The sequence below is a fragment of the Saccostrea echinata genome, unplaced genomic scaffold (genome assembly GCF_033153115.1).
Source record: "Saccostrea echinata isolate AGI-Se365-2 ecotype Australia unplaced genomic scaffold, CSIRO_AGI_Sech_v1 ptg000013l, whole genome shotgun sequence".
Lineage (NCBI taxonomy): Eukaryota > Metazoa > Mollusca > Bivalvia > Ostreida > Ostreidae > Saccostrea > Saccostrea echinata.
This window is the reverse complement of record NW_026889762.1, coordinates 6235901-6250000: the sequence shown is the minus strand read 5'-3', so window position 1 is coordinate 6250000 and position 14100 is coordinate 6235901. Positions and strand designations below refer to the sequence as shown.

Below are 14100 nucleotides of genomic sequence, written 5' to 3'. Positions count from 1 at the left end.
AGAAGGGTCTTCCGCTGAAGACGGAAGACCCTAATAATAATAAAGGTAAAAAAGAAACCGAAGAATAATAGAAGGGTCTTCCGCTGAAGACGGAAGACCCTAATAAAAGTGAAAAAGAAACCGAAGAATAATAGAAGGGTCTTCCGCTGAAGACAGAAGACCCTAATAAAAGTAAAAAAAAGAAACCGAAGAATAATAGAAGGGTCTTCCGCTGAAGAGGGAACACCCTAATAAAAATGAAAAAGAAACCGAAGAATAATAGAAGGGTCTTCCGCTGAAGACGAAAGACCTTAATAAAACATAAGAGAAATCATTTCTCCTAGACAAATTACTAGTCGTTAAACATTTTTGGATGTTTCCGTAAAAGTCTATTTAAAAAAAAAAATTGCTCTTCAAGCAGGGATCGAACTCAAAACCCTTGGGTTGAAAGGCAGGTGCGCTAACCATTAGGCCACGCATTCCGACAACAGTAGTAAGTTAAAATGTTTAGGACTATAGAATAGATGCAAGCGTATTTTTAGAATCGGTAGGGGAAGAAAGAAGTTCCGTAAAAGGAAATAGTTCCTGAACTTGCAAGCAGTATATAAAATAAGAAGGGACGGGCTGCGTGAGAAAACGTTAACACTGTTCCCTAATGAAAATGTATTAGTGGACTGTGGCCCGATTCATCGATATTGTGAGCATGCTGATTTTTTTGTAAATACATGTAGCTTTGTTGAAAGCTTTAAAGATCGGGTTCGGATTTTAGCATTTCTGACTGAATATCCTGAAATAAATATGAAACATTTAAATAAGCATTTCTTTGGGTTATATTAAATATATGTAGCACAAATTAAACTCCCAACATGCATTTTTAGAAGGGAAACACGACAATGAAAGCGAGAATTGTTTTTAAAGGAATAGTCTCTAAGGTCTGAACACTATTTTTATAAGCAATAAATTAGCATGCACATGTGTGAAATACATTATTAGGACAATCCCTCATAATTGCAAGCTTAAAAGAAGTGTGCTGATTAACAGAATCAATAAATATTATCACCCATCTTTGAAGTCTGTTTACTGCCCTCATTATTGCTCGGCATGATTTCCGAAGATAGCCGACTCAGCAGGAAGATGCTGACCATCTTATCATTTTCACTTTGGATGCTTAAAGTAGCAGAGAATGGAGACAGAAGAGGTAAGTTTTTACATTTAAAGCTTGAAGAATCTTAAAATTATACTGAAAAAGTTTTATTTACATTTATATTTCTCTTAATAAACACACCTCATTTGAACAGTGACCTCCAGCAGGTTATCATATGTGAGGGGCCTCATAAGGGTTTACTAATCAATGAACAACACTAAAGTTAGTATAGTTATGTTGATGGTTTTCTGTTTCTGATTGAAAAAAGACATAGAAAATCATGTTAAACTAACAAAATCCCCCTTTCTATCATAAATTTACAAAAATAAAATAATAAGAGTGGAAAATTTTAAATAATTAACACTTAATAATTGGAATTACACACCATAAGTAATTCTTGAATTAAAATTTCAAAGACTTCCAAATCTCAAATTTGAAATTGAAGTTGAGCTTTTAAGTCTTGAATTTAAAATGTTAATTTATGTACATTTTACAAAACATGTGAACAACTACAGACATGCATTTATATATCTATTAAAAAAAACTAGCCTGCTCCTAATTAACTGTATACCTATAATGCTAACAAAACGATTAAAATAATGGAATTTAATATATAGATTTTAACAAATGCCAATTTAAATGTAAATTAATTTAATTAAAATTGTTGAGATTTTGCCATTATAATTTTTTTCACATTTGAAATATTGAGCAATTGAGGATATATATATATCAATATGTATTTTATGTTTATGAATGATATTACTTTAATCAACATGTATTTTATTTTTATGAATAATATTATGTTTATTTTAGAATTTCAATCTATCGAGACAGAGGTCTTCCTCCCCAGAATCCTCATCCTCTTCAGATTCGGTAAGGGGAAGGGGACGTGGCAGAGGACGTGGGAGAGGAAGACGCCCAAGGGGAGTAAGGACAAGAGGTGGGAGAGGTGGAAGAGGTGTAGGTGCCCGCAGAAGAATCACCCAAGAAACTGTTGCTGAAAGACTTGCAGCTGAAAGGGAGCAGAGAGATGCTCATCTTAGGGTAAATTTTGATAAGTTGATAAATCAAAATAACCTTCATTCATACATACAATGTATACAACTCATTTATAGCTTGTTAAGATATATATATAATTATATATATGTAATTTATCAGAAAAGTATAATTATTCTAGGAAACCATATCTAACCTTGAGGAGCAAAACTTGAGGAACCTTGTTCAAACAATATGCAACAGGGACCCAACATTTGTTTTTGATATTTTGAATGAGGCATCTCAAAATGAAAGAAGACAAGGGTACCACCCACAACCATCAGATGGCACTCCTAGCTGGTGCACTTGTGACCACTGCAGAGAGATGCCATCCGAAATTGAGAAACTCTGTTGTGGACAAACTCCAACAAATTGCTTTTCAATTGTTCCAGTAAGAAATTCAATTTACTGATATACAGATGAATGAAGTTTAAATTTTACAAATTTAAGTTTATAGATTAACTCATCTAGTATTAATTATCTTTCCAGGATTTCCAAAGGGTTGTCCTTGATGACCTTGTACTAATTGTTGCAAGGCGTTACCGCGAGGACATATTTGCTGCTGCCCCTGATGCAGATATTAACAGAGGGAACAGGCATGCAGCTTACAGACAATTTATCCTTTGGCATCATGGTCACCTAGGTGCAAGAAACCGAAGGGTGATACCTAGTTGTTGTGTCTGGAGAATAAGGGACAAGTTCCCGGATGCGTTTGGCCAGTATAGAGGTTTCATTGGAGGGCGACTAGGATAAAGTGAGTTAACAACATTATCCTAACTATACGTAATCAGTATAAAATGACTCAACAAATTTTAAATCTTAAATAGTTTTATTTTACATGTAGAAGTAATTGTTAATAAAAACGTCAATTGTCTCTTTCTTGTTTTAGAAACCTTGACTTCTGCTCTACAACAAGCTGTTCAGTTGGAGGGGGTGGGAGTGGAGCCAGATGGGATGACAACCTTCTTGGATCATCTGCCTCCAGCACCACGGGTTGGTTCATCCCTACTTCATCCGACACTCTTGACAATAGAATCTTCTCTTGCAGAGATGGGATATATGAAAATGCTTTCTTCTCTTTCACAGGATGAACTGCCCATCTTCCACTTTTTTTGTTATAGCTCCTCTGATATCTGAAATGAGTGTATTTTGTAAATTTTGTCTTATTGTTCATGTTGTTTTTGTTTAACTGTTACAGTCAACAATAAATACGGGCCAGTGTTCATATATTGCTTACTGTGTTGCTCCATCTTTCTTGACAAGAACGTTTCTATTTATATGGTGGTTATGGTCCAAGGCAGCAAGTCGATTCCTGCACCTATATGAAGGTGGGTTGTAGGAGTGACGCTTGGATGCATATGCATTCACTACGTTCTGGAAATTCTCAAGTTCTGCTGTGCTCCTATAAAAGACAAGAATGTGTTAATAATTTTTTTAACATAGTTCTTTAGCAATATAATAAAAAGAACTTACATTAGGCCATCATTAAAAATATCTTTGTTTCCCCTAACCCGACCCTAAAATTTGAAGTTGGATAGGAAGGTAGGTAAATAATTTTTTTCTGACAGCAGCTTTGAAAATACATTCTGAATTTCTGATAAGAACGGGTTTTCATGAAATTGTATTTTATAAAAGTTGATAAACATTAAAAAAATATTTGAATAATCTTCTTTAAAACACTTTTCAGTCGGCGGGATTTAATTAGGTCGTTAGGGGAAACAAAAGTATTTTTTATTTTGGCCTTAATTATTTCCCGTATAAAACTGACCTGCAGTTAAGATAGTAGGTCACATTGTTCTGGAGACGTTTGTCTAACACAATTTCCCGAAGAGCCACATGAGCTGGAGAATCCTTTTCTAACCACCCTTTTGTTCGTTCTTCAGTCAGTGGTCCATGGTTGCATTCGTTAATGTCACTATAGGGCAAAACCCATGTGTGAACATTAACTGTGTGATGGAGGATTCCTATCCAATTCCCCTTGAAAAGTAAAATCTATTTTAGACCAATTTTCATAATTATATGCAATGCTTTTGCAAGGTGTGTATATATATATATATATATATATATATATATATATATATATATATATATATATATATATATATATATATATATATATATATAATTTGGAAACTTACAATAAACTCCTCCTTTGTGTTTGAGATGGTAGCTGTGTACCAGTAATGGTTGACAACATCTTTTGTCCATGATAGGATATCTTTTTGGTTTTTCTGCTGACCTGCCTAAAAGATATGAATAAACGCACTGCACAAAAATACATGTATTTCAAAAGATTTTCAATTATGTTGTTTGAAGATTTAATATTTAAATATAAATAACAGTATACAAATATGCTTGATTAAAAGTTACCTTGATGATTTTCTTGCCTAAGTTTTTCGTCCCATGCCAAATATCAAAAGAATGTCTTATGTCTGGGAAGTCTTTTTCTGCAAAATTAACAAATAAAGACCATTTTCATTTACCTCATTAATCTACATGTACATGTATGCCTCTGTTAAATTTTTAAACAGATGATTTACTTATACATGTAGTAGTATATATTGGTTGTTTTGTTTAAACTTACTCATTACTGAGGCAACTTACACATGAGCATCTGTAACAACTTCACTAATATGAAGTCCCTTGACCATTTTCATTTACCACAAAAATCTATATGTACATGTATGCCTCTGTTAAATTTTTAAACAGATGATTTACTTAAACATGTAGTAGTATATATTGGTTGTTTTGTTTAAACTTACTCATTACTGAGGCAACTTGAACATGAGCATCTGTAACAACTTCACTAATATGAAGTCCCTTGTCCAGAAGATATCTCAAGCCCTGGACAAAGCAAGCTTTCTCAAGATTTGTGCTTTTTTTCTCTGTCACTCGCTTGTCCATAGTAATTATGTGCAAAATGGTCTTGGTGTCATACTCCATGAATGTATAGGAGCAATATTGAGCAGTGTGACCGGGGCTATCCATTCTGCCATCTCCTTTTATTAAAAAAATTAAACATGTATGAAAAAAATAATGATGAATACATCTATGTGATAAATTAAAACATTAATGCTATTGGCATTTTTTCATGAACTTTTTGCCCATAATTTCTTTGGTGTAACTTAAAAGATATCTACCAAGTATTGTTACATCTCTTCCTTGAAACTGGTTAAACACAGTTTCCTGATGTTCTGTCCAAAATTCATCCACTGCTGGAATCAAGTACGTTCTTTGCATTTTATAAAATGAGTTTTTGCTCACAATCGGTAATTTCATAAATTTGGCCATCATTGACACTTTCTGAAAATTGCTTCCAGAGAGTAAGATGGAAGAGGAGAGTGTCAAATCCCCTAAATGCATTCCTCTGTTTAAGACAGGCTGTGAGCACCACTGCTGTGCTTGATGTCCATCAGAACAATTCTACAAATAAACCATATGATAATAATTTGTTTCCAATTAATGATGCTTAATTAAAACATGAGATTACAAGGTAATTTTTTTTTTTACATACCCATTTTAAATAGAGTGCTGACCCAACAACAGCTTTCTCCAAATGCACTGGTTTTTTGCATCCTTTAAGCTGACAGTTTGGCAGGACACATAATTCAGCTAATGTTAGTAACTGAGAGAGGTAAACAATGAAAGGATGATCTTCCTTACAGCCCTCAATTTCCTCTTGAGTTAAAATTTTGGCAATCCCCGGGCGTAGATTATCATTTGATTCCTCATCACAGCTATCCTCGTTCTCTGAGTCCTCAACCATGGCTTCAGTCTGAGTGTCCTCTCTTATGACAGTGATTAAAATTTTTTTTTAATAATTGTAATGTTAGGCAGTATATTGAAAGTATTGAAATATGAAGATAAATTACAAATTATACTGGCTTAATGACAAGGTGCCCTTGCAAAACATACCTAATCGTCATTATGTAACTAGGCTCATAATCTTCATCTGATGAATCCTCCGAGTCCTCGTTGGTGTAGTTTTCTGATAAGCAGATTGAGAGACTACAAAATAAAATTTACATATTAAGATGAACATGGATTATGATAATTATTCCAATATGAATACAATGACATATATCAGTAATAACAAATATTATTTAAAGGTATTTTGATGCATATCAAATCTTATAACCAAGGAACCAATTTTTATATGATATCTATGAGTTAAATAATTGTACTTACTCTAAAGGATTCAAGAAACTGCTTGGAGTTTTTGTTTTCATATCAGTTTTTACAAACTGCTCTATACCAGATAAATTTGAATTTCTAAAAGTAGAAACAAAACACCTATACATGTATATTAATATATCTTTCAAGAATGATGATGAGATATAACTCAGATTTTAAAGAACATTTTAATTTAAATGCCAATCTTGTTTCTGTACCTGTCCCCCTTGTCCAGATCTGAAGATATTTCAGAAACATCTGAAAATTTGGGTGGGAAAATTGTAGCTGCATGTCCCGGTGTTGATGTTACTGCACTTAATGCAGTTTTCACCTTCTTGGGAGAACTTTCAAATGTCAAGGTTTCATTCCTATATAAACAAAATGTATGTTCATATACATTGTAACATTAGTTCATTTGAAATATTGATTTACTTATTTTAATTTCAATAAAATATCAGTACTATTATCTAAAATCCTGCATATATAGCATTATATTACACAAACCAAATTAATAAAGCAGCAAGTTTTATCTCTCTTTTATTTACCCCATCGCATTTGCTTCACAATGAAAGTGTACCCCCTGGGGGCCCCTATCAGCTTTCCCGATTTGTTTACATATTGTTTACATTTGTTAATCAGCTTAATCCCCATTTTCTCTCTAAAATATTGCAGTTTTAGATAAAAATAACAGATAAAACTCATTTCTTTTACTAAATACTTGTACTGAAATCAAGATCTATTTAGCAGTTTTTGTGGAAATGAACATTACTTTACTTACCGATCAAGCAGGTACTCTGCTACATCAGCATGAGTTTTAAGCTGCAGCGTCTCTTTTAATTCCATCCAACGATCATACTGACCACCTATAGCTATTCTTCCTTGATTATATTTTGACACAACCAAACTTCTGTTTCGTTTTCTTGCTGAATCTGTTAAAGATCGTTTTCTCCCACGTGTTGATCTCTTCTCCTCCGACATCTTCGGCTACTCTGACCTCGGTCAGGGATGCGCAGTTTGTTTTACGAGCAGGGTCAGCAGGGGTCTTCGTGAATGGACCAAAGATAAAAGCCGAATTTTTGTGTGGATGATAAAAATTCAATCCGGCAGTTTGTTTATTAAATAAGTGATAGGTGAGGCACTCTGTTGAGTGCAAAGCTTGGCAGATCAGCATTATTTGACAAGGTCTGTTAAACCAAATGCAGAAAAAAGTATATTATTTTGTTTAAATAAACCTTAGAGACTATCCCTTTAATATATCGAAAATCGCTATTTCTGGAAACTGATTAATTCCAAATAAAAATCAAATAAATTGCACATGTGAAAGAAAGAGAGAATGCTCGTTATTAAAATGTCATATCATATCAGGAGAATCGAATGCTATTAACGACATCTGAAGAAATAGCCAATAAAAGGTTAAGATCATTTCTTCGTTCACCTGCACTTTAATTTCAAACACAACAGAACTTGTAGTTTTTGCCGTGAAACTTCATGACTTCTATATACTTATAGGACTCACCGTAAAACTTTCCAGAAAGTTTCTCTGAGGTCTATACTACATTTGTACCAAATTTGGTGTCGATCCAAGGTCTGGTTTGAATTTTACAGAAATATTCTACGTTGTTGTTGATGTGATTTTTTTTTTAAGAAAGGGGGGGGGGTGAGTTATTTATTTTATGTTTCTTTTTAACTAACAATTGTAACTACTTCCACATCCTTAAGCTTGATTGTGACCTTTGGGTCAAGGTCAAAGGTCAAGGTCATTTAAAAAAAATTCTTTACATTCTATGTTTTAACCTGCTACTGTAGCTGGATGCATGTCCTTAGTTTCAAATTTAACCCAAAGTCATGTTTGCCGATAATTTTCATTATTCTTTTTTTTTTTTTTTTTTTTTGGAGAGAGGGAGAGTAGGACAATAAAACTTAAGAAAGTTCCAGTAGGTTCTTAGCTACAGCTCCCTGAAATCTTATATCTATCTGAAGTGTGATTTGAAACTAAGAGAAAGATTTCACATTGCTCTCGGGATGATTTTTTTCTTTGAAGTTTTTCCGGAAAAAAAAATGTAATTTCTGCATTTTTCAGAGAAAGACCATAATACTCTACAGGAAGTTACTTTGGAGTCTCAGCTACAGTTCTCTAAAGTTTCGTGTCGATCTGATGTGTGAATTCAATTCTAGAGAGATATTGCATGTTGCAACTGCTGTCATTTTTTTTTCCACGAAAAAAAGGGGGGGGGTTATATAATAATCCTTAGCCTGTTACACACTGGGAGTTGTAATCAACTCTCCACTTCCTCAGTAAACATTCTGACCTTAATGTCAAGGTCATATATCAAGGTCAAAGGTCAAGGTCATACAGATAGGTGGAAAGATCCAATAAACAGAGTCATTTCAAGAGATTTCTGCTCAGAAAGGTTAAAGAAATTAATAATTACTAGACGAGCTTGCGTCAAAGATTTAGCATTCTGGCCCCTTATGGTCCCTAATTAAGAAATTTTTTATAAAATTTGAAGATATATAGATGCAGATTGGAAAGATGAACATTTTTGCTTCAATAATTAATATCAAAATATTTAACGTTAAGGAGTTATAGATGAAAGACTTTTGGCCACTCTGAGCCCCTAATTTGAGGGGTCAGCCCCTTTTCCTTGATATCACTTGAAAGGTCTTGTAATTTTGAAGACTTTTTGTTCAACGACTATTCAGAAGTTTCGTTTCATTTTCGAGATATGTAGACTTGAAATATTTAGGGGCCGTCCCTTTAAGTCCTTATAGGGGCTGTTTAGGAAAAATTCAAAGGATGCACATTGTTCAAATCATCATTCTAAACAACTTTTGTTCAATATTGCTTTTCAAAATGTTTCCCCTTTTCGAGATATAGAGCTTCAAAGATAAAGCATTCTGGCCCCTTATGGCCCCTAATTACGTAATATTTGAAGAAAATTTTATAATATCTAGTTGCAGATTGTGAAGATGAACATTTTTGCTTCAATATTTAATATCAAAATATTTAACGTTAAGGAGTTATAGATGAAAGACTTTTGGCCACTCTGAGCCCCTAATTTGAGGGGTCAGCCCCTTTCTCTAGATATCACTTGAAAGGTCTTGTAATTCTGAAGACTTTCTGTTCAACAACTATTCAGAAGTTTCGTTTGGTTTTCGAGATATGTAGACTTGAAATATTTAGGGGCCGTCCCTTTAAGTCCTTATAGGGGCTGTTTAGGAAAAATTCAAAGGATGCACATTGTTCAAATCATCATTCTAAACAACTTTTGTTCAATATTGCTTTTCAAAATGTTTCCCCTTTTCGAGATATAAAGCTTCAAAGATTAAGCATTCTGGCCCCTTATGGCCCTTATTTATGTAACATATGACGTAAAAATCATAATATATAGTTGTAATTTGTTAAGATAAATAATTTTGCTTCAGTAATGTATACAAAAATATTGCTTGTTTAAGAGTTATCGATTAAAGACTTTTGGCCCTTATCGGCCCCTAATGTGATAAGTCAGCCCTTTTTTCTTGATATCATGTTACAGATCTTGTCATTCTGCACAAATTTTGTTCAATATGTTTTAACAAAATAATTATACTTTAAAAGATATGACACAAAATGTCTCAAAAATTCACTCTTGATTCGTGTCCTAAATTTCGACCCCTACCGAGCTTCCATACTAGGCACTTCCGGAAAATATTTAAACCCAGGTGCATAATGGCAACATGTCCTCTATCATCACTGAAAGTTTCAGCGCTCTAGCTTAAGCCGTTTTTGAGTTCCATCGCAGACAAGGAGGTCCTCTGAATTTTAATAAAAGGGCGATAACTTCCGACCGGAAGTGATTTTCAAAAAACGATATTGCCGGAATTAACTTCAGATGTCAACGCATCAACCACGAAAATTTGAATAAAATCGAACGAACCATCTCCGAGAAATCGTCTGCACAAATTTTGTAAGAAGAAAAAAGAATAATAATAAAGGTAAAAAAGAAACCGAAGAATAATAGAAGGGTCTTCCGCTGAAGACGGAAGACCCTAATAATAATAATAAAGGTAAAAAAGAAACCGAAGAATAATAGAAGGGTCTTCCGCTGAAGACGGAAGACCCTAATAATAATAAAGGTAAAAAAGAAACCGAAGAATAATAGAAGGGTCTTCCGCTGAAGACGGAAGACCCTAATAAAAGTGAAAAAGAAACCGAAGAATAATAGAAGGGTCTTCCGCTGAAGACAGAAGACCCTAATAAAAGTAAAAAAAAGAAACCGAAGAATAATAGAAGGGTCTTCCGCTGAAGAGGGAACACCCTAATAAAAATGAAAAAGAAACCGAAGAATAATAGAAGGGTCTTCCGCTGAAGACGAAAGACCTTAATAAAACATAAGAGAAATCATTTCTCCTAGACAAATTACTAGTCGTTAAACATTTTTGGATGTTTCCGTAAAAGTCTATTTAAAAAAAAAAATTGCTCTTCAAGCAGGGATCGAACTCAAAACCCTTGGGTTGAAAGGCAGGTGCGCTAACCATTAGGCCACGCATTCCGACAACAGTAGTAAGTTAAAATGTTTAGGACTATAGAATAGATGCAAGCGTATTTTTAGAATCGGTAGGGGAAGAAAGAAGTTCCGTAAAAGGAAATAGTTCCTGAACTTGCAAGCAGTATATAAAATAAGAAGGGACGGGCTGCGTGAGAAAACGTTAACACTGTTCCCTAATGAAAATGTATTAGTGGACTGTGGCCCGATTCATCGATATTGTGAGCATGCTGATTTTTTTGTAAATACATGTAGCTTTGTTGAAAGCTTTAAAGATCGGGTTCGGATTTTAGCATTTCTGACTGAATATCCTGAAATAAATATGAAACATTTAAATAAGCATTTCTTTGGGTTATATTAAATATATGTAGCACAAATTAAACTCCCAACATGCATTTTTAGAAGGGAAACACGACAATGAAAGCGAGAATTGTTTTTAATATATCGAAAATCGCTATTTCTGGAAACTGATTAATTCCAAATAAAAATCAAATAAATTGCACATGTAAAAGAAAGAGAGAATGCTCGTTATTAAAATGTCATATCATATCAGGAGAATCGAATGCTATTAACGACATCTGAAGAAATAGCCAATAAAAGGTTAAGATCATTTCTTCGTTCACCTGCACTTTAATTTCAAACACAACAGAACTTGTAGTTTTTGCCGTGAAACTTCATGACTTCTATATACTTATAAGACTCACCGTAAAACTTTCCAGAAAGTTTCTCTGAGGTCTATACTGTAAATTCCTTATTTTACGCGAGTACTTAATATCGCGAAATGGCCCAAGAGCGTCAAATCGCGGGAACAATAGTTCGCGAATCGGTGATTTATCTAGAGATTTTACATACATTAAAGCAACATAAAAATAAAAGCGAGTAATTTTATTTCGCGAATGGTGCTTCTCGCGTAATTACGCGATAATTTATTCCTCGCGCATATTTAGGAATCTACAGTACTACATTTATCCCAAATTTGGTGTCGATCCGAGGTCTGGTTTGAATTTTACAGAAATATTCTACATTGTTGTTGATGTGATTTTTTTTTAAGAAAGGGGGGGGTGAGTTATTTATTTTATGTTTCTTTTTAACTAACAATTGTAACTACTTCCACATCCTTAAGCTTGATTGTGACCTTTGGGTCAAGGTCAAAGGTCAAGGTCATTTAAAAAAAAAATTCTTTACGTTCTATGTTTTAACCTGCTACTCTAGCTGGATGCATGTCCTTAGTTTCAAATTTAACCCAAAGTCATGTTTGCCGATAATTTTCATTCTTTTTTTTTTTTGGAGAGAGGGAGAGAAGGACAATAAAACTTAAGAAAGTTCCAGTAGGTTCTTAGCTACAACTCCCTGAAATCTTATATCTATCTGAAGTGTGATTTGAAACTAAGAGAAAGATTTCACATTGCTCTCGGGATGATTTTTTTCTTTGAAGTTTTTTCGGAAAAAATGTAATTTCTACATTTTTCAGAGAAAGACCATAAAACTCTACAGGAAGTTACTTTAGAGTCTCAGCTACAGTTCCCTAAAGTTTCGTGTCGATCCGATGTGTGAATTCAATTCTAGAGAGATATTGCATGTTGCAACTGCTGTCATTTTTTTTCCACGGAAAAAGGGGGGGGGGGTTATATAATAATCCTTAGCCTGTTACACACTGGGAGTTGTAATCAACTCTCCACTTCCTCAGTAAACATTCTGACCTTAATGTCAAGGTCATATATCAAGGTCAAAGTTCAAGGTCAAAGGTCAAGGTCATAGAGATAGGTGGAAAGATCCAATAAACAGAGGCATTTCAAGAGATTTCTGCTCAGAAAGGTTAAAGAAATCAATAATTACTAGAGGAGCTTGCGTCAAAGATTTAGCATTCTGGCCCCTTATGGCCCCTAATTACGAAATTTTTTATAACATTTTAAGATATATAGATGCAGATTGGGAAGATGAACATTTTTTCTTCAATAATTAATATCAAAATATTTAACGTTAAGGAGTTATAGATGAAAGACTTTTGGCCACTCTGAGCCCCTTAATTTGAGGGGTCAGCCCCTTTTTCTTGATATCACTTGAAAGGTCTTGTAATTCTGAAGACTTTTTGTTCAACGACTATTCAGAAGTTTCGTTTCATTTTCGAGATATGTAGACTTGAAATATTTAGGGGCCGTCCCTTTAAGTCCTTATAGGGGCTGTTTAGGAAAAATTCAAAGGATGCACATTGTTCAAATCATCATTCTAAACAACTTTTGTTCAATATTGCTTTTCAAAATGTTTCCCCTTTTCGAGATATAACGCGTCAAAGATTAAGCATTCTGGCCCCTTATGGCCCCTAATTACGTAATATTTGAAGAGAATTTTAAGATATATAGTTGCAGATTGTGAAGATGAACATTTTTGCTTCAATAATTAATATCAAAATATTTAACGTTAAAGAGTTATAGATGAAAGACTTTTGGCCCCTCTGAGCCCCTAATTTGAGGGGTCAGCCCCTTTTTCTTGATATCACATGAAAGGTCTTGTAATTTTGAAGACTTTTTGTTCAACAACTATTCAGAAGTTTCGTTTCGTTTTCGAGATATGTAGACTTGAAATATTTAGGGGCCGTCCCTTTAAGTCCTTATAGGGGCTGTTTAGGAAAAATTCAAAGGATGCACATTGTTCAGATCATCATTCTAAACAACTTTTGTTCAATATTGCTTTTCAAAATGTTTCCCCTTTTCGAGATATAAAGCTTCAAAGATTAGGAATTCTGGCCCCTTGTGGCCCTTATTTATGTAACATATGACGTAAAAATCATAATATATAGTTGTAGTTTGTTAAGATAAATAATTTTGCTTCAGTAATGTATACAAAAATATTGCTTGTTTAAGAGTTATCGATTCAAGACTTTCGGCCCCTATCGGCCCCTAATGTGATGAGTCAGCCCTTTTTTCTTGATATCATGTTACAGATCTTTTTATTCTGCACAAATATTGTTCAATATGTTTTAACAAAATAATTATACTTTAAAAGATATGACACAAAATGTCTCAAAAATTCACTCATGATTCGTGTCCTAAATTTCGACCCCTACCGAGCTTCCATACTAGGCACTTCCGGAAAATATCTAAACCCAGGTGCAAAATGGCAACATGTCCTCTATCATCACTGAAAATTTCAGCGCTCTATCTTAAGCCGTTTTTGAGTTCCATCGCAGACAAGGAGGTCCTCTAAATTTTGATAAAAGGGCGATAACTTCCGACCGGAAGTAAA

The 14100-nt window shown here is 34.0% G+C and overlaps 2 protein-coding genes across 2 annotated transcripts; one reads left to right on the top strand and one right to left on the bottom strand.

Annotated features, from left to right (window-relative positions):
• Window positions 1-1162: 1162 nt before the first annotated feature.
• Window positions 1163-3146, top strand: LOC133186290 (P2X purinoceptor 7-like). Its single transcript, XM_061321512.1, has 5 exons — window positions 1163-1177; window positions 1937-2167; window positions 2301-2549; window positions 2648-2912; window positions 3048-3146. The coding sequence occupies exons 1-4, from the start codon at window positions 1163-1165 to the stop codon at window positions 2909-2911; spliced, it is 759 nt and encodes a 252-aa protein (XP_061177496.1). The 3' UTR covers window position 2912; window positions 3048-3146.
• On the bottom strand, window positions 3024-7577 carry LOC133186289 (uncharacterized). The gene is made up of 12 exons (XM_061321511.1): window positions 7110-7577; window positions 6550-6699; window positions 6347-6430; window positions 6074-6166; window positions 5673-5946; window positions 5299-5581; window positions 4921-5157; window positions 4529-4605; window positions 4297-4401; window positions 3927-4135; window positions 3396-3560; window positions 3024-3291 (listed from the first exon to the last, which is right to left on the bottom strand). The coding sequence occupies exons 1-12, from the start codon at window positions 7307-7309 to the stop codon at window positions 3024-3026; spliced, it is 2145 nt and encodes a 714-aa protein (XP_061177495.1). The 5' UTR covers window positions 7310-7577.
• Between the last annotated feature and the right edge of the window lie 6523 nt (window positions 7578-14100).